Here is a 27,389-nt window from a genome sequence, read left to right as displayed (position 1 = left end):
TTTATTATATTGGGTACTACTTACGAAATTCTAATTTTTAAAACGACAAAAGGTGTTTTTAGTGTGTCACTTCCCCTGGGCCTCAGTTTTCCCGAGCTGTGCAATGGGCATGCCCACCACTCTCCTGTGAGGACGTTGCTAGGGCGACGTGAGATAGATGGATGGGAAGGTCAGGGCGTGACGTTGGGCACGTAGGAGCTGCTGGTAAGTGCAGCTACTCTTCAAGTCAGCCCGAGGCTGTGCAAGGCAGCCGAGCAGCACTCAGTAACGACCCTAAGTGACCCAAAGTGATTCCACACACCCCCGGGGCTGCTGACACGTCGGACCACAAAAATCCACACTCACTGGGCCACACCGTTACTTACGTGGACTCTTTTAAACATTTATTAAAAAACCAAAATGTACGTTCGGTTCAAAAAGAACAGTTAAAAATGGTAAAGCAATACGAAGACCTCGTCTCTAGCAGCATCCGGTGTTACGACAGCATTCCCGCCCTGCGCCCTGCGCCTCCGGCTCACCGGCCGGGCTGGCCCCGCCCCGCGCCCTCCCAGCTCGCGGCTTCCCACGCCTCTCTCGTCGTGGCGCAGGTCACAGCATGTTTATAAAGTTAACGGTTTAGGGTTAAATAAGCTTAAATAAGGGTGTTAAATACAGGACACTTCATCCGAGCCTCTGTACAAAGGTCATTTGGCGTGGTGCGCGTGACCCGCGGGCTGGCCACCGGCGCGCAGGAGGGTTCCGGCAGGGGAGCAGCCTTCTCTCGGGCGGAGCGCCAACCACACGGACGTGAGCTAAGACTGAAGTGACTACCGAGTGAGCCATGTACAAGGCATAAGTATCTTTTTTTTTTTAAATGAGAACACTGTTAATATTCAGGCACCGTTTGCTTCTGCAAATAAATAAGCCTCTAAAGTAACTGCATTCGCACTAGAGTTAAACGCGTCAGTGCCGTGCGGTCCGCGCCGCGGCGTCCCTGACGCTGGACCACGCCCCTTTCTTATTGCTAGGACAGTGTGGCTGTGGAGATAAAACTACTGTACATCCAGAAAAATAGAGCACCTTTACATTACAGTATATGTCTGGTTATTGGGTTTCGGGTTTATTTTACAACGCTAAAGCCCAGACTACGTATGGTGAGCTGCTTGAACGTCTCTACCAGGTCACCTGATACCCAGGAAGTAAAACCCTCCGTGCTGGAGCACTGCTTAGTAGCGTCTACGGGGAAAGGTCTACACGGACACCGGGGTTACATTCATCTCGACACGGGAGTTACATTCATCTTCACGCTGGCGCTCCCTCCGCTCGCACTGCGCCCCCGAGAAAGCGCGCGGTCCCCTCCTGCTGGGGGCTCGGTGCTGTGGCAGGGCGGGGCAGCCAAGACCTCAGGACTGGCCCGGCCCACGCACCAGCACCAGCTGCTTCCCCGCGGCCCCTTGGTGGGTGGGGACGGCCCCTCGAGGGGGACGGCCGGCTAGGACTTTTTGTCGATAGTGTTGAAGAACCACTCGGTGAACTTGCGCAGCTGGGCAGCGGCCGTCTGGGACTCCTCCTGCAGCCTCCGGTTGTCCTGTCGCAGGTGCTGCACCTCTGCCTGCAGGACCGCCTTGTCCTGCTTCTCCTGCAAGAGCAAAAACAGGCGCGTCACCCGTGCGGCCACGGCCCGAGTCCTTCCCCCTTACTCCCTGCGTCTGCACGCCCCACCCCCGCCAACCGAGCGGTGGGTGAACCAGTCCGCACAACCCTCCGGCTCAGCCCACGTGGCTCCCGACGGGAGTCAGGGCGGCTGTGGGGTGGGAGGGTTCCGATCACGGCTTAAATCGCCCTCCATCCGAAACTGGGGGCTGGTGAGAGGTTACAAGCAATGTCCCTGGACCAAGGCACAGCTCTGGCCGAACTCCCTAACTGCCCCAAACCGGTGAGGACACAGCTGCTGGTCCGGGGCGTGTCCACAAGGGAACGAGCACTCGGACCTCCCAGCACACCTCAGAGCTGCCCACCCCCGTGCGCTTCCAGCGATGACCTCCAGAGGTGGCCATTGAAAAGTATTTAGGAGTAATCAAGATTTTTCAGAAGAATCACCCCTGGAGTTTCCAATACACAGCGACAAAACATGCACGACGCAAGCTTTAGTTCCCCAAAGCTGCAAGGGACGTCTTGCACCCAACAGAAGAGCACTGTGGGTCGTAACTGCTGCTTTTCAGGGGGATCTGACCTGACCGCTCAGTCAGCAGGTGCCACGGCAGCCTGCGTGGGCAGGGGCCTGGGGGAGCCGGCGGCCGTGGCCTCTACAGGACACTCTCTGCACCCTTGGCGGTCCGGCACTGCCCTCGCCTCCGTTTCCTGCCCTCCCCCCCTGAGGACCACCTGCCCCACCACTGCACTAGAGGACCCCGGCTGGGAGGGGAGGTTTCCCTTAGAGCCTACTCCCCCCCACCCCCCGACCAACCTCAGTCCACCCGTGCCCTCGCTCTCAGTCCCTGTGAGAGGGTCACGCGCCCTCGCTCCCCATCTCGGGGACTCCCCTTCCCAGCAGTCAGGACGCCCCTGCGTGCCCACTGTGACTCAGCCGTCCACCCCCCTCTCCGAGACCCCCACGCCTTCACCATGACCCCTGGGACTCCCACATTGTCCCTGAAACCTTCTGAACTCTCGGCCTCTTTTCTGGAACTTCCCGGAGTCTTCACACTGTAAACGAGCCTGGTTCACCGAGGACAGCCCCTGCCCCTTGGCTGCCCTGGAGCGCCCAGGCCTGGAGGTCCCACCGGGACACCATGTGGCCCTGGCTGCCCCACACAGGTCGCTGCTCCTCCCAAGACTCCCTGTTTCTCCCAGAAGAGTGACATCAGGTTGTAAGACCTGTGACGTCCACTCACTGCAACCATCTGTGCTCCCATCATTAATGGCAGATTCTAGAACACCTCCCCGCCCCCCACCTCCCCGCACCCCAGTGTTACGTCTGCTGGTGATTTCAAAACCCAGCTCCGTCTCTGCATCGCCTCCTCCCTGCTGCGTGGACCACCCCCTCCTGTGGCCACACCCGCACCCTGCTGTCCGGACAACTGCTTAGCTTCAAGCCCCGCCCCCTCACTCCTCCAAAACCCCCTCCTCCTAGAACCTGCCAACCAACCCTAACTTTCACTGCCCATCAACACCCCTGTAGTGACTCTCTCCTCCCCCTCCTCCCAGCTCTGACCCTGGGTCCCTCCGTTGTGTTACATCCTGTACTACCCCAGGGTCCTTGTCTCTGGCTCCTCATTGTAGTTTCCTGTCTGAACGCTACAACTGGCTAACTTCCACTCCCCAACCCGTGTAGCCTACAGCTGGAGACGGGGTGGCTGGGACTGCTCCAGCACCAGCTCTGAAAGTTCCGTGTCCTCAGAACCCTCCCCTTCCTCCCAGGCAAACCAGGACAGGACCTTTGTCGGTCCAGCCTGGAGAAAAACGGTACTGTCAGGAGACGTCGTTAGCATAGGCTGCAAGTTCAAATGCACCCCCGGCCTTGCTTGGCAAACCTGCAAACTACACCCGGTCCACACGGCCTCTGTCAGCAGCTTATCCTCCATCCTGAAACATCCCTCCCACCACTGAGCTTAGGATGGAGAAAGCAATAACCAGGGGACCCTGTCAACCTGTCTGGGTCTGGACTGCGTGTATGGGGGGGGGGTGTATGCACGGGTTCACACACATGCACACGCACACATGCACACGCTCTGCTCGAGTGACCACGCAGGAGCTGTCCCTGCTCGGACCCCAGGCCAGCCCCCTCCCTGTGCGCTTCACCCTGGACCAGGCCCTCCCCTCTCGCTGCATCCTCTCCGTGACTTCCTTCCCCACTGGGCCTTCGCCATCGGCTCTCACGCCCGCTGTGACTTCCCCTTTCTAATGGACAGCACGACCCCAGTGAGAACCCTTCCTGGGACAGCGCCCCACCTGCCATGCCCTCCCACTGCCACTCCACCCGCAGCGCCAGACAGGGCTCAGCAGAGGGGCGGGGGGTCCTCTCGCTTCCATGGCCCAGCACGGGCAGGCTGACACACGGGCAGGCTGAGGGGCAGAGCACGGCTTTGGGGGTGGTGAGGGGCCTCAGTGGGACTGGGCAGCTCGGGAAGACTGGGCTTTCTGGCCACAAGTAATGCCCCTGGGGTCCGCTCACTCTAGAGAGTGCGACCTGCCACTCGCTGAGCCCGCACTGACCAGCCCACCACGTGCACGCCTCATGCGGGAGTCTGGCCACTCAGAGGGCTCCCCTCTGTTAGTCCTCATGCCTCCCCCGACCACGGTGATGAAGACTAGCTGCCGGCCAGACTACGGACGGAGACCTAGGAGTCCCCATGTCTGTTTACTGTTGGGGGCGGACAGGTGGCTATCCTGGTGTTTAGCTCTGGTAGGTGTGAGACTCTGGCTGTGTAAGAGAGAGTTCTGGTTAGGGCTTCTAACAGGTGGATGATGGCCTTACCTTCCGCAGGTCGGTCTGCAGCTGCCGGAGAATCAGCTCCAGCTGATTGACTTTGCCCGTCAGCGTGGATGGGGACCGCTCCCTGCAAATCAGGACAGAATTCGAGAGATTCCAGAGCACTGAAGTCAAGACGTTTCCGTCAGTATTTCTGTCCATTAGTTTTTACTCTAAAGTCACTGTGTGTGCTTGGAGTCCAGCAAGGAAATACATAACACCAGATCAGGCAGGAGAGCGGGCGTGCCGCTGCTGTGCTGGAACCACCCCCGCCCTGCCCGAGCGCTACTGATGCACGAGGGTTTCAGAATGTCTCCAGGTACACACGCTGGTAAGGAAACAACAGACAGGCCACCTCACTCAATGCAGTGGGGACTGCACAGACCCGAATGCAGTTCTGGGAACCAGATATAGACCCAGTCCCCCCAATCTGCCTTCCTTTGTCATTGTCAAGGTGAGCGTGCAAGTCGGCTGTCACTCAAGTTCACACGGAGGTTGGAATCAGGAACGAATGATACAGGACCGTGGAAGAACAGCGGAAAGGCTGTTCTTCCCTGACACGCTCAGTGGAACGTGTGAGGCCGGGTCGAGGAGCAGGCTGGACACGTGTCCTTGGCAGATCATCTGGCAGGTGGAAGGCTCATCAGTGAGGTGCCCCTGTCCAGTGCTGTCACAGTAATTAGGCGGCAGGGGCGGACCCCAGGGCCATACCCTCCCTCTCGGCAGGGACGCCGCACACCGTGGCATGGTCTGTGCACCCTGGTGGGCAGGACAGAGCGGCTGTGGTGCTATGCCCTGTCCACCCCAGGAAGGCAGGAGTGGGTCAGTCCTGCCCTGACCCTTCTCTGGGTTCTGAGGGACCAGGGATGCCCCCGTGACCACGGTCTCCTGGCTGTCTGCAGCTAGCTGATCCCTGTCACTCCCGGGGGCTTGGGGCAGCAGAAGGCAGGGGCCCACAGGGCTCACGTACCCGGCTGCGTCCAGGAAGTCCTTGTCGCTGCCTGGGTCGACACACAGAGGCAGCTCCTGGGCGCCCTCCAGGCCCGGTGCGTGCTGCATGTCCGTCAGGGTGCAGAAGGATGCCACTCTCTGGTCTGCGGGGGGGAGACACACAGAAGGGAGGGTTGGGAACGGCTCCAAGGCCACAGAACGGTGCTTTGTGGAAACGAGTGCAGCAGTCACGTAAAACCTCCCCTTACCCCCAAACCAGTCCACAAGACAAAGAGGAACAGACGCAGGCAAGCTGCTGGCAGTCAGGAAGCAGTCACCGGCCGCCCCCGGGGCTGCATGGCACATGCACGTTGCAGGCGCGGCCCATCGGCAGACACTGGACGGGCTGCGGCCACCTAGCGTTCTCCTCTCCGCGCCCCGACACACGCCAAAGCGCCGGTGGCACCCGAACTAACGGAGCTGGGTGATGACATGGCTGATCCACGGGCCCCAGGAGATGACCTCTCCGCCAGCTGCCCAACCCGGGGAGCACCCTGGAGACACAGCGGCCGGGACACGTCTCCCCTGGGCGCACCCAGCCCTCCGAGCGCCAGTGACCATGCAGACGTGCAGACACACGACACAGAGAGAAGGGCAAGACCACCGCGAGCCCGCGGCCGGCCCAGACAGTCAGTCACCTAGATAGGGCGTGTGCTGATAGAGCAGACCGAGTTCTTCGTCTGAGTCAAGACCTGGAATAAGATTTAGAATTCTCCTGTGAACGGATGCGTCTCTGGGCCCCTGGGAGCCCCTGGGGCCCGCATAAGGCTCAGATAATGGGGTCCCGTGGGTCCAGCTTGTGTGCACTTGTATGGGTGTGTGTGCATGTGTGTACACATCTGTACATGTATGTGTTCTCCCACACCAGGAGTAGCAGAGAGCCACTGGTGTGCCATGCCAAGCAGTGTGGTTAGACCGTGCATTTCACGTGTAGCGGCCCTGGCTGGATGCACGGCCGTCAGCTACACAGACACAAGGGGTGTGCTACGCGCTTGCCAATCCAACAGGAAGACGGCAGGACCACTGAGGGTTTGCTTAAATAACCCACGCCCGGAACGCAGGCAGCGGTGGCAGGAGATCAGCTCCGTGGTGTCGCTGGAAACCACAGAGGGCGCCCCAGGGGCCCAGAAGTAATCGTGACCAGTGGGACCACCGGTCTCGTCTGAGCACAAGGCCACTTCTATTCCCGGCACCAGTGACTCCGCTCAGTGACCCAGGCATGAGGCAGGAAAGGGGACAAACTATTCTCCTGAACGGGCACTAGGTCGGCCCAGCTCTGGGGACCGGACCCCGTCCGGAGACGCTGCCTGGCACGCAGAACCATGTCCTGAGCCTGAACAAGGTGGAGGTGAGAGCGAGGATGAGTTAGTGACCCCCGCCCACCCCCCCCCGCCCACTTCCCGGTGTCTCTGCGCCCTGAGCCTGAGCAGGCGTCTGCATCCACAGTGGGACGCCGAGGGGCGGAGCAGGTGCATTAACACGGCAGCACCTTTTTCATACAACTTGATTAATGGCGGAGAAGCTCCGAGGGGTCCCCGTCGGGGTGGGGCTCTGTTCTTAATTTATCCCACGGTCTCCCTCTGCCTGTCGGACCTGCCTTCTAATGAGGCTACCTGCCTGGCTGTTCATGGAGGGTCAGGCATGTCCCGTTAATTGGGAAAGACAGCAGTGGCAGAGGCTGGCAGGAGCACAGGGGGGCACGGGCACCAGGCTGGCACGGGTGTGGGGCTGGAGCGCCCAGCAGGGGCCCGGCCCCCAGGAGCTGCACAGAGAGCGCACGGGGCAAGGGTTCGTAGAGCACATCCTCCTGCCTCGCACCCCACGTTCCTACATCACACCTGCCACAGGTGCGCGGCTGCCCTTCCCCCAACACTTCCGTGAAGCTCTCAGGACGCCCTCTGCACCTCCCATCTTCTCCAGGGTGACAAATGTTCTACAACTAGACGCCCCGAGACAATCTGTCCCCAGTTTGGTTCTGCACAGGACATGATCTGTAACTGAAGCAAGACCAATGGCAAACTTTGGCCGCTGCCTACTCCCCCCAGGACTGGCTGTGACAGCGCAGCGGGGGCAGGAATGACGTGCGGGCATCCTGGCCGGGGGCAAACAGCTCCAGGGAGGGCTGAGGGGGGTCTGGGCTGCCACTGCGCCCAAGGTCGTCACCCTCTGCTCTGTCGTGGCCCCCAATAAGGAGCACCTCACACTTAGAAAAACAACAGCAGCTGTATTTTTATTCCACGGTGAGTTAAACTACCGGGGGAAAATGCCAAAACAAGAGTCCTCTCACGTGTGAGCAGAGTCCCAGGGCCTCGTCCCCACTTTACGAGACCCGGCGACAACTCGCCGAGCTCTTGTCTCCGAGGGACGTGTGACGGCCCAGCACTCACACCTGGAGGGAAATGTCCTTGCTTCCTCCACCCGCTTCCACCTCACTTCACAGACTGCCCCACATCGGAGGTAAACGGAACTTGCTACCGGCCGTCACTCCAGCATCCCTCGGGGAGCAACTGGGACCCGGGGTCGGGAGGAAGGAAGCCAGAGAGGGAGTCCTGTCAGCAACGTGCTTCCACGGGGAGGGTCCACTCGGGGCCTGGAAGGCCTGGGAGGTGGAGACGCACCCAGAATGTGGCTTGATTAGGACCACGCACCCAAGGGCTCTGTTGAGTGGCCAATCTCGCCGACAGCTTCCGGGGGAAGCTTTATTCCCCCGCAGCGGATTTCTGCGATGATAAATATTCAGTGACTCGGTAATTACTGACAGGGGACCAAATGGCGCAGACAAAACTGCAAGGAGGGAGCGGCGTGGGTGGGCGGGCTGCATGTAAACAGCGAGGCGAGGCGACAGCCGCCTGCCCTTGGTGCGGGTGTACGTCCCACTCTTTCCCGTGCATCTGTCTGGCTGGGGAGGGGGGGGGGGCAGGACGGGAGGCATGGCTCAGGCCGGAAACAGTCTGTCCCTTTGAACAGCGTTTCTGTGAAGCCTGGTTTACCATCCGTTTCTCATTCAAGTGCGCTGAGCACCGAAAAGAGGGAGAACTGTCAACAGGTGATTCCGTATCAATCTAGAGCCGCGACGGCAAAGCAGCAGCCTGCCAGGCATCCCCAGGACCCCGGCCAGGCCTCGGAGTGCGGGCGGAGAGTGCATGGCCACTGGTCACATCCCTCCCGGGGTGGCCCGTGAGCCGCGCACGCAAGGCCAGCCTGAGCCTCCCTTAACCTGAACGCGTGCCCACAAACACAGCTGCCCTGGTAGGTCTCTGCCACACCCTCGAATTACAGGGACGCTGGGGCTTTAACCGCCTTCAGGAAATCAGAGGTTCTGGTTCTGACTGTGGCAAGCTGCCTGAAGTGACCACCAGGGAAGAAAGACCAAGGCTGCACTGCACTTCAGACGTGAAACACCTGGGTGCAGGCCTCTCGCAGCAGCGGATGAACCGAGACAGGCAACGGTCTGGAACCTGCCTCTGAGCAAGAAAGCACGCGAGCTGTGGACTTGCTCTTCATTTAACATCCAACCCCTGCTCCCAGCCTGAGACAACCGTCCTGCTTTTAAGGTAATTTAAGTCGACCTACTGTATTAAATTAACTGCATTCTTCATCTAAGGAGCCGTCCCATTTTTCTCTCTTCTCATCATTTACTCATCACTTCTCCCTCGGGAGTGACACACGATGCCCCGTGTTTGTGCGTGAGCGCACAATGCAGGTGCGCTCTCACTACACTCTGAGGAGCCCAGGGCATGTAGAACGTGGCGAGTTAAAAGTGTAAACTCCCGTGTTTCCAGGAAACACACCTACGTGGACGGTGTCAGTCCTGTCGTGGTGCCTGATGAGCTCATTGTTGCCGTCGCCGCTGCCCGTGTCTGGGTTCACGCGCGCCCATGCCCACGGAAGGTGGCACCAGTGCCACCGGGATGAAGAGCTGGCCCCAGAGCGCAGGGCAGGCTTCCTGTGACCCCCGAACTCCAGTCTCCAGTCACCCACCTGTGATTTCGCCTCGCGAGCCTGTGTTCCCTTGGAAGAGCACCGCCTGCTCCAGGCGTGCTCTGGAACACGCCAGCTGCCCGCTTCAGTAGTTCGCTAGATCAGAACTACGGGCAAGCCCAGAAACTCTCCAAGTGGCTCCGCTCCCCTGCCCTGCGTCCCTGTGGGCCCCGGAGCCCACGCTGCTGGCTGGGCGTGTTCCCTCCACGGCACTCCAGTGTGGGCCCACACCTCGTACGCGTGTTACTCAGAACACCCACACCTCTCATCAGTCTACCTAATAAAAATAATAACGATGGGCTCCGCGCAGGTGACAGCGTGATGGCTGCACTATCCTGCACAGACCGTCAGTTTTATTTAGGAGTTCCCATCTGCGAAGGGCCACCTCTCACCCCCACCGACCCAGAGGGCTGCATGCACTGGAGCAGGCCCAGGCCCTGAGCCCGCCAGGTGTCCCTGCTCACTGCCCCGGAGCAGGGGGCTCGGCCCGGGCGGGAGGGCACCACGCGCTTCACTCCCTCCTCCCTTGCACACCTGGAAGGCATTCTCAACCTCCTGACGTTGGTTTTCTGGGTAGAGTTTGGTTATATCGCTGTTCGCTTATTAATTACATTTTAATAATGCTGTACAGTGTTTCTCTATTGGAAGCTCTTTTTTTTCCTTCTTCTGCATAATTTCCAGGAAGCAAGTTTTCAGGAATCAGATTTCTGGTCAGAGGGCGGGCACATTTTTTTGGCTCTAGCTGCGTATTATCATATTGCTTGAACGAAAGGATGAATCATTTTATAACCTTTATAATGATACCACCTTCCCAGAGTTGTTGAATCACTTTTCATATTCAAAAGGTGTGAGTTGGTAGCTCATTATCGTTAAACTTTACGTGTGCGGGTGAACGTTTTTCAGGGACTTACTCACGGTTGATTCCTCTTCTGTGGACGGTGCACCCACACGCCCTGGCCATTTGTCTGCTGGGGTTTGGTGCTCTGTGCTGGTGAAGGTCCTTTATTGGCTCGAGATATCCTGGTTTTATCCATCACATTTATCACAAATCTTTCCCCACATTCCCATATTTATTTTAATGTTCTCTTTCGGGTCCATAAAGATCTAAATATGTAAATACTTCTATTTGGCCATAAAACATTTTGTGTTTTCTCATTATTCCATGATTAAAGCATCATCATGTTTCCAACACGGTCATCCTCCTTTCTTTACTTTTTCTCTTTTCTAATGCCTAGATCCAAAGAGAGGACACAACCTGCATTCCCCTTGACTTCTGAAGTACATTCAGACTTCGGTCCGGGCTCCTCATCTTTCTTTAAAGACTCATTGATAATTCTGAATCATTATTATGCTGCTTTAACTACTGATGTATATATAATAGACTGGTTTGTTGAACACTGTTCGTCCGCCTTCCAAGCGGATGCCATCGAAGGATATCTGAACCGAAACTGCAAGAGCGCATGAGTGAATGCAGGAAGGGCCGCCCCCCTTCTCTACAGGCTTTCTGGCCGTTCCGATTTCTGTGTACGTTAAAGCTTTCCAGTTGCTGCAGTGTCCTTTGAATTTTCTTGTTCTGTTGATGCCTTAATTCCCAAAGTCCCCATCCTCTGATCTTGCTGATGTATCCAAGGAGTCCTCTGTTGCTGTTGTGGCAGAGACTGTGCGGAGAGGCGGCAGTAGGCACGTGCCATCCCTGCAATCCGCTGGCCTCGTGACCTGCTCTGTCCAATAAAACGCAGTGGGTGCGATATTCAAGTCACACCTGGAGAAATGCCGACACTTCTGCCTTTGTGCCCCTGAGCCCCATGGCCGCATGTGAAGAAGTGCGACCACCTGCTGGAGACGGGGGTCCAGCCAGGCCCCAGCCGGCCAGACGCTGACGAATGAGAGTAAAGCCACCTTAAGGCTTCGCTCCAGCGGAGCGCCAGCTGTATACGGCTGCACGAGTGAGGCCAGCCGCCCACACAGGGTGCAGAGCTGCCAGCACAGGGAACAGCAGAGCCGCTGGGGGAGCCTGCCCGATCCCAGCCACAGGACTTACGACACCGCTGCTGTGTCTAGAAACTAGAAAAATATAGTTTTCTAATATCGTTTCTTTTTTATCTTTCCTGTTTTCTAGCTATAGAAGCATATCCATAACGTTTATTTACCTCCAGAGTGTATTCCTCTCTCTGCATTGCGTGCTGAAACATGAAGGACTCCAGTGCACAAGTAACAGACATGGTCTCAAATGACACCCCCGTTTGGCTTCTGGGTTTAGGGATATGCTTACGAGCATTTTCCTACTAATTATCGTGCAACTGTTTGGTATGGAGTAGATTTCCTTTGTTAAGCTTTAAAGAAGGTATCTCTCAAACCTTCATTTTTATTAGAAATAGGTTCTAATTATATTAGATACAGTCTTTTTATGAAACTGATATAACTTTTAATTACTTCATCTACTGTAACATAATTAAGTTTTCCTTTTATTAAATGAGCTCAACTCTTGCCAATAACAATGAATAATCTTTTTAATGTACTGCAGAATTTCATTCAAGCTTCCTGACATCAATATTAATGACCAAGGCTGTCTCACAATTTTTTGAGTGTATGTTATCAGGAAAGAATCCTACTCTATAATAAGACTGTTTCTGAATTTAAAGAAAAATTTATACAAGGGGATCATTATCCTCTGAAACTTTGAAAACGATGAACTGCAGTTGCAGGTGGTACCGGGGACTCAGGGATGATCTCGGGTAACCTGTTCGGTGCCCCGAGCACCAGGCCTCCGACTTTTTCGAGGTTCCCTCACTGCTTTCTTGCCAGAAGGATCTAATGATCAGATTTATTCCTAAAAAGATGCTTGACATTCCTTCATTTTTAATCTCTCTTATGTATGACTGCATACTAAGTTACTTTCTCATGTCTCATATTGTTCCCTTGTACTTTTCGTTTTTGGAACAGATTTACATTGGTTTATTAACAAAGAAAACTGGTCATTGATTTTTTTATTTATAAATCACACTAAGATTTCATTTGCCAGTCTTAAAAAAACTGGTTGCTCTGTTGTTTTCATGCACGGTGTTTGCGCCATCTTTTTGAAGTGCGGTTGGGTTAACTTCAGGACGTGTTTTGGAAAAGGTAGCCCAGCCCTGGCGTAAGGACTGCTCCCTGGCGGCCGTGCCCAGGTGTTCACAGGTGGTGTCTCTTCCATCATCACTCACCAACACATTGGTCTTACGGTCCTTCCTTCTTCCTGGCATAATTATCGATACAGTCATAGCTCATGTTTTCCAAATTCCACGTTTCCTGTTTAATCCTACTTCCACTGCCTTGCGTGGCACGGAGACGCCCCCCCCCCCACCTCTGAGGGACTGCGTGGCACACTCACGCACGGGCAGTCTGGGAGCTCCCCCTCCCCCAGCACCGCAGATGTCCCGCTCCCGGCACCAACAGGGTGCATGTTTGAGCAACCGTTGTGGGGGCAGGTGTGCACCAGGTGCTCGCTCCATGCTCCAATGGGGCAGTGAGCCCCGCATGCTCAAACTCATGGCCCAGCGTCCCTTTCAGCTCTCAGACAAAGGTGAGTAGCGCATAGAGCAGGCCGAAGAGAGTGGCCCACGTGAGGCCGATCGGGGCAGGGGAGGTGCATCTGCTGGGGATGCACCGCATCCCAGGCTGGACTCCGGGGCGTCACCACAGGTGCACAGGTGGGCGTGGTCCAGGCTGCGAAGCCCACTCTCAGACATGCTGACTAGTGGTGTCGAAGAACGGGCAGGGTGTTCTTCTGGGGGTCCCGGTTCAACAGGCATCTTCTCCTGAGTTTTTTTCAGTCCGTTGGAACTTAACAAGCTCATGGGGGGTTTGGGACTTTCCTTTTTTTAGATTTTTCAGTTGCAGCTGACGTACAGTGTCTCATTACTTTCAGGTGCACAACGTGGTGATGTGGCGTTCGTACACCTCACAAAGTGGTCCCCCCCGGTAAGGGGGAGGTACCCTTCCGGACCGCCTTTTCCTTGTCCTGCAGGGTCTGCGGTCCAGCTCAGGAACGGCTGTGGGAACTGGCACAGAAAGTCCGGTCATCACGAGATGGCGACGGGGTCACCGAGGGGAGGACGTTGCCCTGGACAGTGCTCAGGCGACTGCTCACACCCAGTCACCGCCACACTGACACAGAAGGGTCCAATGAGCTGTGGGTCTGCAGGGGCCGATTCTCCACGGAACGTTCTGGAGCTGACTCCTGTCTGGAGGCGGCACGCTGCCCTACGAAGCAGCACTGGAAATTACTGAAACTTTTAAACACGACGTAAACTCGTTCTGTAGTTTCTACAAACATCATCTGGGAACGTCAGGAGTGGCAGGCAGGCAGAGCCGCGGCGCACAGAACCCAGGGCCCCTCTGGCCAGCTCTCCCCACAGCGCACTGGAGGCGCCGGCCCTCGGGGGCACCACCTCTCGAGTGCTGCTCCTCTCTCTGAGGGCGCCGACGCAGCTCAGGAGTGCGCTCCCACGAAGAGGGCTGGAGGGTCAGGACGGGAGGAAGCCCTGCAGGGCTGTGGGCAAAGGTGTTCACTGCACAGACCAGGAGGCCGAAGCCCAGCACAAGGAAGCGGCTTCCTTGGAAGACGACTTATCAAACGTTCAGTGCTGGCACGAGGGGCACGTCAGGGCGCTGGATTCCTTGACTGTCCACGGGCCCACATCTGGCAGGAAAGCAGCAACAGCCACCAGAATCCCACGGCTGATCACTCAATCGTTGCTGGGGCGCTGGCCGTTCTGCTTCCTCAGCCTCTCACTCGCCCCGCCCCCAGATCCTGCAAAGACTGGCTGCAGAGCCGAGGTTTTATTCTGAAGGGGAGGGAACCAGGCATAGCCACCAACAAAGGGGGATCCCCAGGCGGCTGATAAATACTGTTTAAATCTGAAAAACGAATGCAAGATGCAAAAGGACCTCCGAGGTAGACCGACCTCGGTAAACCGACGCTGAGCCAGGGCCGCTCAAGGCTGCGGGCGCCCGGCGTGGCTGACTCGTCATCTGCTCGTTGCTGTCCTGCCACGTGCCGGTGAGTAACGAGAAGGTAACAAAACACGCAGCCTTCCCTCGAGAACTCACCACCTAGTGGGAAGAGGCAGGCGTGTGGAAAAAGCAGAATTTGGCGTGGCAAGCCCTTATGGGGGGGGGGCACTGCACAGGACGGAACAGATGTCCCCACGTGCTCCTGGGGACAGTAAGGGAACACAGTGTGTAAGGAACCTGCCAGGGAAAATGCCGTCACCCCCTGCCTGGCCCTCCTTGGACTGAGGGAGACACAGCGTCCCTGCCCACTGGGGCTGTGTCACTCCTGGGCCAGTGCTGGAGCGAGGGGGGAGGGGGCCCTGGGCCCGGGGTGTGTACTGTCCACGCCCGACATCAGGACACAGAGAGGCAGGCGGGGTCCAGGGCAGGCGGGGCACCGCTGGGTCTGCACAGGGAGAAGCACTCTGTAGAGCGGTCTCGCTCCTTCCCCTGAGGACATGTCGTCCTGCGGAAATGTCCTCCTCACAGAGCTCCCCTCTCCACTCTGCTCTGCGGAACATCCCTGGAGAATAGCTTTCGCTGCCCCGCCCCGTGCCCCAGGCTGATACCAGCGGCACCAAGGGTGCTTAGTGCAAACCCACCGCAGGCCCCCAGCTGGGTAAGCTTGTGAGGGGGAGGGGCAGGTAACGCTGCAAACCTCCACCTTCCACGGCAGCCTGAGGTCCAGGCGCACCTGCCTTTCCTGGGAAAGAACCTGATTTCACTTCCCGAAGCCCTGCCGTCACCTGTGATGGGGGCCGGCTACCGGAGAGGAAGAAGGGGAGTCGAACTGCGGGGACTGCGGCTCCCAGATGCACCACAGACTCTCCCCCAGGCCCCTGCTGAGACCCCCACCTCCTCCGTCCCTTCTGGTCATCCCGGGAGGAGCCGAAGCTGTGGCTGTGGAGAATTCAGCAGCGAGTGGCAAGGGCATCATCCCGGGCCCCGGGCTGCCCCTCCTCCCACCCGTGAGGCCCGGGCCGCACAGGAAGCGAGTAGCCCCTTGTCCGTCTGCCTGCATCTGTGAGCTGGGAAAGGGAGCCACTTCAAACTTGTGACCTCCCAGCGGCAACAGTGGCAAGGGTGGCAGTGGGAAAGGCCGTAGAGATCGGCTGGCACAGCCACCCTCCTGACCGCGGTCAGAGGCTGAGGCCCAGACATGGAGGCTGCTTGGGTCCAGCAGAGGCCGGAAGCCGTGTCCACATGAAGCCACCAGCCCCTGCCTGCTCAGCCGCCTGCAGCAGGAGCTTCGACCTCAGAAGGGCGTCCCCTCTCTGTCCCCTCACTTCACCAGGAGGAGAGATGTAATCTGCACCCTAAACATTCACCACTACCTTCGAGGTAGGAAAAGGGGGGGTCAGAGAGGAAGAGGAACTGGCCCCCGCTGCAGTGGGTCCCTGAGCTGGAATGCAGGTTCGGGTCTGCTGCCCGTCTCACTGAGTGGCCGGGTCTCCCTGGGGAGTGTCCTCGTCACGGCTCAAGCCTTTCCTGCCTTTCCTGCCCGTCTCCATCCTCATGGGTGTGAGAGCACCCAGCGTGTTAACCGAGGCGGCCCGAGAGCAGACCCGTCCCCGAGCTGCCGCCCCACCTCCCTGCAGAGGCCGTGCGTCTTTACCTTCAAACGCCCGGGCGGCATCCACGAGGTGGGACCAGTCGAGCCCCGTGCCCGTGTCCGGGAGGGGCATCAGGCCAGGGTCTGCGCACTTAGGCTTGTCCGATAAAGACCCGTCGGAGAACCAGAACTCATCTGCATGAAACAAAGCCAGAGTCAATCGGGTGTGGCACGGGGTGCTGGCTGGCCCCTCCAGGGGCCCGGGGACCATCCTGCAAAAGGTTTCTGCCCCCCACCCCCCCGTACCCCAGGAGGAGACTACGCTGCAGTTACCCAGAGGAGACAGCCGGGAGATGAGGGGTTTGTACAAAGTCGTGACTGGCAGACTCACTCAGAGTCAGCCAAGGGAGTGAGGGAGGGGGGACCTCACGGAAGGACCTCCACCCGCATCTCACTGGCCAGGACCAGTGCCCAACTGCCTCCCGGTGACTGCCCAGCTTTCAAGGGCAGTGCACGCTTTTAATGTACAGAGGGTTTGACGCCATGTCCCTTTAACCAGGGAGTTTGAAGAGCATCCTGAAGGACAGGGGCCGAAGCTGATCGGCCCAAATCGAGACTCCAGGCGTGCAGCGCCTGGAATGTCAGTTTATAGTGAGCACACGGGAGGACTGACTTCGCCTCCACTGGGAACGGGTGAGGGAGAGGAGAGGCTCTGCCTGCTGCGGCTTGTGGAGATGGCTCTGTCCCGGGCTGCACCACACACCTCTCCCGCCCTGCGCTGACCCATGGCCCTCCTGTGTCTGTCTGCACGATGGGCCGAGGGTGCTTCTTTCTCTCTCAACTCTCATCGCGGCACATCACCCGAGTGTGACGTCACCACGACTGGTTAAGAGCACATGCATCTGCGGACACGTCTTCTAAAGGCTCTCACCAGGCTTTCTCTAACGCGCCTTTTCTCAACCTGCCCGGGGAGGTTTGTGCAGCTGCATGGGAACACGTCTGACTAATTAGAACAATCAAAATAATGACCACCTGGCTGTCGGAGCCCGCAATTAAGTAAGGGACATAATTAACTAAATGCACCTGTGATTTCTGTCCCACACCCTCTCCGGTCGCTGTGAAACGCTGGCATCTGGAACGCGAGAGCGTGCTTGGCATTGGCCTTGAAGGGCACTGAGAGCCCGCTTGGCACTCGCGGCTCCGAGCCACCTCCAGCAGCTGCAGCTCGACCCAACGCTCTGTTGGTAAGGCTGCACGTTTAAAGTGGGGACAGGCCCCCAACCTGGTCCCAACGTCCACTTTGCAGGGAACCCGGTCACAGGCATTTTGTCGGCACCACTCCTGCCACCCCCTCCATGTGCTGAGTTCTTCTTGGAAGTAACTGCCATTCCTGCCTGTTCTGTGCAGGGCGGGCTCCATCCTGGCCGAGGGGTGGCTGAGGGGCGTGTGGACATGGCAAAGCTCAAGGGGAGCTGGGACAGGGAGCTGGTAGCTTGGTCTCCGAAACCCCGGGAGGCATGTGCCGGGCAGAGGCTGTGCTGACTGCCCCCCTGCCCCCCCCAGGCCCCGGCTGTTCACCAGGAGTGTAAGGCTCGGCCCCAGGCACAGAGGGAAGGAGGACCGAGACCTTCACATCTCTAACGCACTCACTGGCTGCTTTGCTTACGGCAGGTGCTCTGCACTAAGTCCAGAGAAATTACATAACGAGGTGGCCAGTACTCATGTCGCTGAGTCCCTCCCCTGTGACAGAGTTCTTCAGGGAGGGGGTCAGAGTGTGGCAGCTCCGGGAAGGGGCAGGGACCGGGCAGGGCGACCCTGGGTGCACGCCCCTCGCCTGCCCCCTCTCCTGCCATCACTGGAGAGGAAAACGTGAGAGAGAAAATCACCCAGGAGAATAAATGTTTCTACAGAAAGTGCACTCTGTTATCAGGTTTTGCTACAAAGTGCCCAGTTGACGACTTTCTTTGCCTTTGTAAAGGGATGATCCTTCGCCTGAGCTCGGGGCGTCTCAAGCCCGGAGTCAATCGTGAGGTGAGCTCTGCGTGCCTTCTGGCTTCCTGCTCGCAGGGCCAGACAGCGCGCCCCGGGGGCCCCGGCAGTGGTGGGGGAGGGGCAGGGCGAGAGGAAAATAACAGAGGACAGGCGGGCCAGAAAGAATGAAGGGGACAGACCAACCTACTCGGTGGCCTGTGCTGACCCCAAGGACAGGGTGCTAGGCCAATGTCCCTTGGACCCCCGCCCCCTCCTCGTCCTTCCTGCCACCGCGCTGAAGGAGCTGCCTTCCCCACACAGCCAACGGAGCGCTGGAGGCGGGGACACGACAATCCTGGGCTACAGCTTCAGGCTCTGGCTCTTCCCGAGCATCCTGAAGTCCCGTGATAGGGGCCAGGAAGCCGATGCCCCGAGTGAGTGGGTGGGCGGGTGCCCCCAGCTGTCTACACTGCAGGGCCGGTCAGCCGGCTCCACAGGTCCCCACCCACGGCCTGCACACAGGCCACGCAGCGACCACACGCCAGGTGGCCCCCAGGACCCGGGGACCTGCGGAGGTCTCAGGGCCGAAGTTTCATGAGCTCCGGGCATTCTTCTAACCTCCTCCAGCTTTAACGGAGGACAAGGAGGGGCTGCAGTCTGTGGGTTTTCTTCTTCGTTACAAACTCTTCCTCTCCACCCTCCCCCACCCCTCGCCACTGTGACCAAGACTTTCATGTTCATTTGATGCTACAGGACTGGCAACGGTGACAAGAAGGCGCCTTTCCTCTCTTGTTTCTCTGGACCACGCCACCCACTCACTATCTATGACGCATTTATTAAACGACTGCTGTATGCCTCGTGATGGATGGGGCTGTGGTGGGTACACAGACAAGACCCATCCCCTCCCGGAGCGTACGCTGCCAGTGCCAGGAAGAGAGAGGACGGCACAGGAGCAAGAACACACAGACAGGGCCGCGTGTCCCGAAGAAAGCAGACCTGGCGGATGGGGCCGACGCAGCGGACGGAGCAGACGGGGCCCACGGGACTGACGGGGCTGCAGCAGGTAGGGCAGGCCTGTCCGCGGCGCTGACAGTCGCTGAGACGGGAGTGCCGGGGAGCTGTCTGGGGAAGGGCGCAGTCCGACAGAAATGCTCCGACAGAACCCGGAGTTAGATCTCAACCCGCTGTGCCCCCAGAAGCAGGGACAGTCACCTGGACTGAAGGAGGAGCTGCCTGGAGTCCTCTCTGAATGATCGCAATGGAAAGCACCTATGTCCCCTCCCCACCCCAACTGCTTGGACAATCATTTAACTAGAAGAAAACAGTTACCATCTCTCTCCCTTTAGTTTTATTTTAAATGTGTAGCTTTTTTTAAAAAAAGATTTTATTGTTTATTTTTAGAGGGAAGGGAAGGAGAAAGAGGGAGAGAAACATCAGTGTGTAGTTGCCTGTCATGCACCCCCTACTGGGGACCTGGCCAGGAACCCAGGCATGTGCCCTAGCTGGGAATTGAACAAACGGCCTTTGGTTCACAGGCCGGCACTCAATCCACTGAGCCACACCACACCAGCCAGGGCTGGTTTTCTATTTTTTTTTTATGTTTTTTTGGTCTGAGACCTTAAACCATCGAAAATCCTTTTAACTGACACTAGGTAACCCTAACTGTATCCCTGGCGTCACCTGCATGATGTGCTACCTTCCGGGGACCGCCAGGGAGGACGCTCGCACCAAGGACAGAATGACCCTGGACACAAGGTCTGCCCTCGGGGAGCCGGCCAATAAGCAGGGCGCCCTGCTGGTGCGGGTCTGCCGGCATTTGGGCGGGGTCTGTACAGGGGGCCACCCCTGCACGTGGTGCTCGCCATGGCGGCCGTCCACGGTCTATCTCCTGAGTTTACAGGTGGGAGGAGAAGGCACCACAGCTCTTAGCCGTGGAAGCCGCAACCCCAGCTCTCCCAGGTGGGGGTCGGTGGCACCCAGGAGACCACACTGCACTTCTGGCCAACTCGGAGAAGAAAGTGACTTGTGGCTCTGAGAGCTGGCTACCATCCAGCCCCACTGCCTGGGCCCAGGACACCGACCCCGTGGCTTCCTGTCTGTGTATCCGAAACCAGAAGTCGCAGTGACCGGCTTCACCGGGTCCCACGTTCCTGCTGCCATTCAGGCCACGGACCATCGCGACGGCCACTCCTGCTGGTCAGCGGCTCCTCTCGCACCTGTACCTGGGTCTGCAGCACCCCGTGGGAGCGGTAAGTTACAAGAAAAACACTAATTTCTTCTATTTATTCTAAAACCCCACCCCCCCTTAGACCTCAAGGGGCCTCCTCTGTGAGGTGCCAAGGCCTAAGCTATAGCATTTGGGACCGCGCAAAAGCTAATACTGTTTTTATTATTTGAGACTTAAGAACTCTCGTTAGCCTACCCTCACGGGAAGAGTCCCACCATTTCTGGGAGAGTTCTGATCCCCACACTCCATGAAAAAATCAGGAATTCTCTGGACAGGTTGTGAATGGAACCTGCCGATGCTTGGGACCGAAGGAAGCTGGTGCCCAGGGGTCAGGGAGGGAAAGACTTGGACTGCTTCTTGGTGTCACTGGTTATCTGGCCTGTGAACTGTGTCCAAAGGGCCCTTCCCCATTTCTTTTCCTGTCTGGGCCCCTGGAGAAATGTTGCTCTGAAATGAACCACCAATGGAGGCAAAGGCCCTGAGGGCCCGGCAGGACCATCAGAACTGCGTTCGCTCACGCATCCGGGTCCTGTTCCTGCACCTCCAAGGTGAAGACACAAGGACTCGGCCCGTTGCTGCGACTCCACAGAAAACACGCACAAACTAGGACCTGAGGCCCAGCCCGAATGTGTGGGTTAAGATCTGTCTCCCACCTGGCTGGCGTAGCTCAGTGGATTGAGTGCAGGCTGGGAACCAAAGTGTCCCAGGTTCGATTCCCAGCCAGGGTACATTCCTGGGTTGCAGGCCACAGCCCCCAGCAACCGCACATTGATGTTTCTCTCTCTCTCTCTCTCTCTCTCTCTCTCTCTCTCTCTCTCCCTCCCTCCCTCCCCTCCCTCTCTAAAAATAAATAAATAAAATCTTTAAAAAAAAAAAAAAGATCTGTCTCCCAAGGTTGGATTACGATCTCGATCTCCTGAGAACAAAGATTCTGAGACGGGTTCATTTAATCTGGGACAGGTAAAATCTAAAACCACCCGACCCAGACGCCTGGGACCGTCGTCACCCGTGGAACAGGCGCAGTGACAGGTCTCCCGTCCCACGGAGACGGGCGGACCTGCCCCCTCCCCTCTCCTCCGCATGCTCCTCGCTCCATGCTGGGAGCGAGACCGGAGCGAGCCTGTACTGGTGCAGGGTTCTCTCTTAGAAGGTCAGACGCTTCCTAGGAACGGGCGAGTGTTAAAGTTGAAAAGAAGAATACGTGTGCCTCTGAGCGTTTGGCCTGGCTCAGCTGCGTAGCTCCTGAACCACACAGTGCAAACAGCTGCTAATCTGCACTCGAAGTTAGAAGGTGCAGCCAGGTCTCGGAGGGACTGAGAGAAACCACTGGGCACCCTCGGATGCCCCTCATTCTCATGCGCAGACACCTGCCGGGCGTTGGCATGCACACCGGAACTTTCCGGGCCCCGGTTTCAGGCTGTCAGCGGCTCTCAGAGTGACGTGTTCTGGCAGGGCCACTGCTGAACGACCAGGAACCACAAGAGGCAAAGCGGGACTGAGGCTGGTGCTAAGCCTGGGCACACACACGGGTGTGGGTGGGAGGTGAGGTCTCCCAAGGTCAGCCAGACAGACCCCTGAGGCTGAGCCGCTCCTGGGCAGCCTGGGGGAGGCACATCCCAGGGAACGATCCCCAGCTCCCTGACTGGCATTGTGTCCTCTGACCCATCAAACTGTGAGAGGGTTAAGTCGTTAGTACAAGTCACATAGGAATTGGAGGAGTCCCACTGCCAAATCAGAAGGTTTCTTTAGAGGAGAGCGAAGGGCAGGGCCACGCTGACTGTGTTCCCCAGAGAAGCGGACAGTGGGACAGGGGAGGGCAGACGGCGTGTCCCGCCGGTTTCCCAGCCGCGCCTTTACCCTGGGAACACACGAAGGGAGGACGCGGCCCTCCTGCAGTGACTGGGCCGACCAGCTGTGGTCTGCCCAGGCAGCGGAACCCTGTCCTGTGCTGAAGAGAAGGGAGCCGTCGACCCTGAGACGGCAGGAGGAGCCTGGACTGAGCAGTGGTACAAGGAAGCTGCCAACCAGAAAGAGCTACATGCTGCATGACTCAAACTATACGACATTCTGGAAAGAGCGAAACTATGGAGACGAAAAAAAATCAGTGGCTGCCAGGGGTCCGGGGTGGGGGGGTGAAGAGGGGAAACACAGGGATTTTTAGGGTGGCGGAAACAGCATGCTCGATGCCATAGTGGCGGACGCAGGTCACTACACATTTACCCAGACCCGCGGAGCATGAACACCAAGAAGGAGCCCTGCTGTGGACCGTGGGTGCATCGTGGGCGGCCACAACTCTGGTCGGTGTGTGGATTCTAACGCACGTCCTGCTCTGGCAGGGGACGTGGAGGATGGGGGAGCCGTGCCCTTGTGCCTGGGGTGCATGGGGACTCCGTATTTTCTGCTCAGTTTGGCTGTGACCCTGACACTACTCTAAAAAAGTTTATTAAACAAAAGTGAAGCAGAAAAAAAGATACGTATCTTTCACATGAGCAAGTAAAGGGCAGAATGCAAGGGCTATGCAATACAAATGCCACAAATTTCACATCACACTTCAAGCATTTGAAGTAAAAACAGTAACATTTGTAAGAATATAGAGTTTTACTGGTTTTGCAAAGGCTTTTAAGAAAACGTTAAAGTTACCTATTTACTGAAAAGGAAAAGCATTTATATTAGGGCATTAGAATATGCATGTCTGACCTGGTTATCAAGAAGAAGATTAAAGGTTTCTTTAATTTAGGCAAATGGACCCTTTAAAATAGGCAGGATATTAAGTCGCTTAAAGAAATAGATTAAGAATTTTATGAGAAGGTTCGTTTCCAATTATGTTAAACATCAGAAACATTATTAGAACTTTTATTTCATTTACCCGGGACCTCTATGTGTATTGTGAAGTTCAAGTTCATTTTAAAGATAATAGTTTCTATGATGAAATGTTAAAAAAAAAACCCTGACAATGAATGCATTCCTGGTGAATTCCCCATTCTTTCAGTACAATAGAAATTAACTTTGAAAAAAGAAAATAAAGCTGATGTAATAAAAACCATTCAACAATGACATGTTAATAAGTAACTGACATTATGTAAAAAATCAAAGGTTTCAGGGTTTTAAGGACTATCATCCAGAAAGCATCCAGTCAGCCAGTGACCGGCAAACCGCAGTAAAGCAGATGCAGAAGCTGAGTGAGGAGCACAAGGTCAGACCCCCTGCTGGTGTGCAGAGCCATGTCCACGCCCCCCCATCTTTGGACACGCCCCCGCCCCGCCCCTCCGCACCTGCCAGCCACTGAAGGCCCAGGAGACAGAAACAGAGGGAGGGAAAACCACGCTTCCCCCCCTTGCTCGCTGCCCACAGAAAATCTGCCCCCTGCCCAGCACCACTGCTTTTTCCTTATAAAGTCAGGCTTTAGATATTTTATTCTCTACATAATAGCTAAGATACGGCACAAAGGTCACTGTTTTACCTGGTAAGAATGTTTAATACCTGTTTTCTAATTTTCTCCAAAATTAGTAGTAGTGCTTAACATTAAAAAAAAAAGTCTACTCTGGGGCTTTTACCATGCATTTTTAAAGAAAGAAAGAACACACACCAGCAAGTGGTATATGTAGTTTCAACAACGCCCCCTCCCCAAACCCGCACAGGAGCCAGCCCGAGGGGCCCGCACTCACTGCGCAGGCTGGCCATGCTGGGCGCGGGCTGCGTCCTGGGGGGCAGCGTGCTGCGGTAGGGCGGGGTGCTGCTGAAGAGGATGTCGTTGGGCAGCGCCTGGTCCAGAGCTGAGCTGCGGGAGCTGCCGAAGGAGGAGCCCCTCCGGTGGCTGCAGACGCTCTCGTCGGACAGGGTGCGGTACAGCGAGCGTCGCGGGGACAGGTTCCCGTAGAAGGAAAACTAGGGGTTGAAACACAGGGGGGCGGGGAGAAAGCGGACGTCACCGAGCAGGAAGCGTGGAACTGACGTGGCTGAACCGGTGGGTTCACACGGCACAGTGACCTGTGACCTCGGGTCATCCAGGAGAAGGCATGAGGCCTTCGGTGCACTTATTAGATCGGGATGGTTTCCTTGTGTGACCTTCTGGGAAATACCACCATGGATGAGGCGCGCACGGCTCTATTAGTTCTGAAATGTTAAGTGACCCTCCGTCACCTGAGAGCACTGGCAGCTCCCGGAGGGAGAGGAGGCTGTCATCTCAGGCGGCCCTTCCTCAAACCCACGCAGCGCGCTGGCTTGACTGTCATTAGAAATGACTCCATTTTAATAGTACGCAATGTCTGTGCCAGTCCACTGCTTGGGAGGTGCAATCTAATCTAAAGAGTGATAAAAATCATTTTGAATATTGTAGCTTCCTAGGCCATACAAATAGTTTAAAAAAAAATGGAATCAGTAAAGTAACATATTGGGTTGGCCAAAAAGTTCATTTAGTTTTTTTTTTTTTTGTAAAATAGAAGACATTGTTTTTTATTTTTACCAATAACTTTATTGCTTGGCTATTTTGAACATGACAGCTATCTCCTGCGGTATAAGGCTGAATGTTCTCAATTAATGTCCCCATTTGGTCCCTATCAACCTCAACTGGTCTACCAACCACAGAGCAGCACCATCCAGTGAGGAATCTCCAGCAAGAAACTTTGCAAACCACTTTTGACACATTCTATCAGTCACAGCACCTTCTCCACACACTGCACAAATATTTTTACTTTTCTTGAAATAATAAAGCATAGTATGCCGAAAATGTGTATTTTCTTCTATGTTCAATATGAAAATGGCCACATAAAAATTCACCAGTTTTTTTTTAATGCACGCTGATACGACAGTTGTCACAATACAATCTAATAAAATTGTTCCCAATGAAGTTAAAGACAACTAAGTGCTACTAGAGCCATCTTAGGGGGGGAAAAAAACCAAAATAACTTTTTGGCCAACCCCATATACTATCTAAGCATCACTCACAAAAGTCTGTTACAATTGTTAAAAACTTAATTATAGTAACGGATCATAACCAGATTTAAAGGAACCATTGAAATGATGGTGCATTTAAAACGCATATAGAGTAAGGAGGAAAATTCTTACTGAAGAAGCAAGTAGTCGACAACTCAAGAAAAACGAAATAAAATCTGAACTTCCTACTGCTCCCGCGTACCGACCCTACTCCTTTCACGCAGATGGCGGTGAGAGCCAGCATCAACCTAATACAGAAATCGCTGTTTACAGCTGTGCACGCAGCAAGACAGCTACAGGCAGTCCTACTGTACGTGTCCCCTCCCTTCTGTCGAGTCTGTCCCGCTGACGGATGGGGGCTGGTGTGTGTTCAGGCTGCACAGTTAAACGTGAGCCATGAAAAGGGGGTGATTTGTCTTAGAAGGAAAAAACCCACATGAGTCAAGCAGAAGTTCATTCCTATTAAAAGGAAAGCCACTTTTACTCCGGGTACAGGAGGCTGGTCCCCACCTCATACACGAGTTGGTACAAGTTAAAAAGAAAAGACTCGTTGGGTGGGACCGAGTTCTTGGGGGACCCCCACTTCACAGGACCAGCAGGTGCCTCGGAACAAGATTACAGGCCTAGCAGATTAAAGTGGCTTTGAGGCAGTGTCTAATTAGAGTGTAACTCTGAAACACAATTAGGTTAATTGCAGTATTATTTTATTACAGGGGAGGCAGAAACCCGGGACTTGGTGTTCACCCCAACCCCAGTTGATGTGGTAATGCTGGATTTTTTTTTCTTTTTTCTTTGCACAAGACAGAACACTGGATGAGAAGGGAGAAGATGTGGGTTCCACCAAATGTTTTATGTGAATTCGCCTTTCACCATTCAGGGCCCCAGTTACTTGCAGAAAGAGGAGACTGGACTGAACGACCTGCAAGTCCCTTTTAAAATGCTGTAGTATTTAATAGAGCGGTTGCAGAGACTGTGGTAATGATGAAACTAAAACAAATGCCAGCCAGAGACGGTGGCCTTGTGAAGGAAGGCGTGCCTGGGACACGAGGCTGGCTTACTAGACTCACACACGCCTTCCCTGGCATCGCCGTGCGGCTTTACCAGGCATGGTCAGATCCAAGTTCCATCCGATATAGGATGCTTGGCAGGTAAGACATCGATCTCCTGCCCCTTCTGAAGCAGGATTATATCTTAGAGCCTGGAGCAGAGGGTGGGGCTCTTGGAGCAAAAGTCAGGTGGTGTGAATTTTCACAGCGACTATTTCTGACCACCTGTTACATCCAGGTACCAGGTGAGGTCTGCCCACGTCATGTCTGACCTTTCCTGCAGCTCCGCAGTGCCCTAATGATCCCTGCCTTTGTACAGAGGAGGACCCCGGGCGAGAGGCCCGGGCCCTGGTGCAGAGTCAACGGCTGATCAGTGTTGGAGCTGGGACGCGAGGCCAGGTCTCTCAGACGCCAGCCTCTCCTGTCCATGCTAGACAGCTGCCCTTCCCAGCCTCCCAGGCTCGCTGACAGGCTAGCACCACAAAGGGCCTGCTGTGCCTGGAGCTGTTGGTAGGATCTCCAGGGACCGGTAACACACGCCGAGGGGCTCTGGGCACCCTCCAGTCTCTAATGCAGAGTTTCCTTTAGTGTTCAGAGAAACGTCAAAGCCCCACAGAAGCCACTCACCTTCCTCCTGCCCTCCTCCGCCAAGGGGCTGTCGGGAAGCATTAACTTCACGAAGTCTTCTTTTGACAGCACATGCTGAGCGTCGGAGACCGCATCCCCCACCACTGCCTGATGCTGAGTCGCCGGGGACAGGAGCTCCATCTCACCGTACAGCCTGCGGGAGCAAAGCAGAGGGGCGGTGAGGAGGAGTGGCCGGCCCACTCGGACAGTGCCTGTGGCGTTCAGAACGAGCGTCCTGCACCAGTCTCCTTGACTGCACGCGGTGCCTCGCGACTCTCAGCTGCTGAATCCGTCCTCTTCTGCGGCATTCGCTCCACACCCCCACATCTGTCTGTGAAATGGGCCCAACTGCAAAGTTAGATTTCTGAGTAATACAGAAATGAATCAGATCCCTTCAGGAGCCCTGAGTGAGAAAAAATACAGCCAGTTTTTAACACAAGGCTGTGCTGCTCTTTTCCTAATCTGTGTCAGAAAACACAGGTTCAGAGGAGCAACATCCTGCTCCCTGGAGGGAACCCCTGTGCTTCCCAGAAACGTGGGACAGCCACACCCTGCATCTCAGGGCAGGCAGAAAGGCCC

At 56.1% G+C, this 27,389-nt stretch overlaps 1 protein-coding gene across 3 annotated transcripts in view; it reads right to left on the bottom strand.

Annotated features, from left to right (window-relative positions):
* Positions 1 to 366: 366 nt before the first annotated feature.
* SIPA1L2 (signal induced proliferation associated 1 like 2) overlaps positions 367 to 27,389 on the bottom strand; it is a 192,258-nt gene continuing 165,235 nt past the window's right edge. For 2 of the 3 annotated variants that reach the window (XM_036016119.1, XM_028531379.2), the window contains 7 exons: positions 26,811 to 26,964; positions 23,871 to 24,090; positions 16,071 to 16,202; positions 6,079 to 6,132; positions 5,421 to 5,544; positions 4,457 to 4,538; positions 367 to 1,618 (listed from right to left, as the gene is read on the bottom strand). In XM_036016119.1, coding sequence (XP_035872012.1) covers positions 1,472 to 1,618; positions 4,457 to 4,538; positions 5,421 to 5,544; positions 6,079 to 6,132; positions 16,071 to 16,202; positions 23,871 to 24,090; positions 26,811 to 26,964 — 913 coding nt within the window. In that variant the 3' untranslated portion in view covers positions 367 to 1,471. The remainder of the gene's footprint in view (positions 1,619 to 4,456; positions 4,539 to 5,420; positions 5,545 to 6,078; positions 6,133 to 16,070; positions 16,203 to 23,870; positions 24,091 to 26,810; positions 26,965 to 27,389) is intronic. The other variant, XM_036016121.1, reaches the window with a different exon arrangement.

Source organism: Phyllostomus discolor, chromosome 15, assembly GCF_004126475.2.
Source record: "Phyllostomus discolor isolate MPI-MPIP mPhyDis1 chromosome 15, mPhyDis1.pri.v3, whole genome shotgun sequence".
NCBI lineage: Eukaryota > Metazoa > Chordata > Mammalia > Chiroptera > Phyllostomidae > Phyllostomus > Phyllostomus discolor.
The sequence above is the reverse complement of the archived record's forward strand: the minus strand, read 5'-3'. Positions and strand labels throughout refer to the sequence as shown.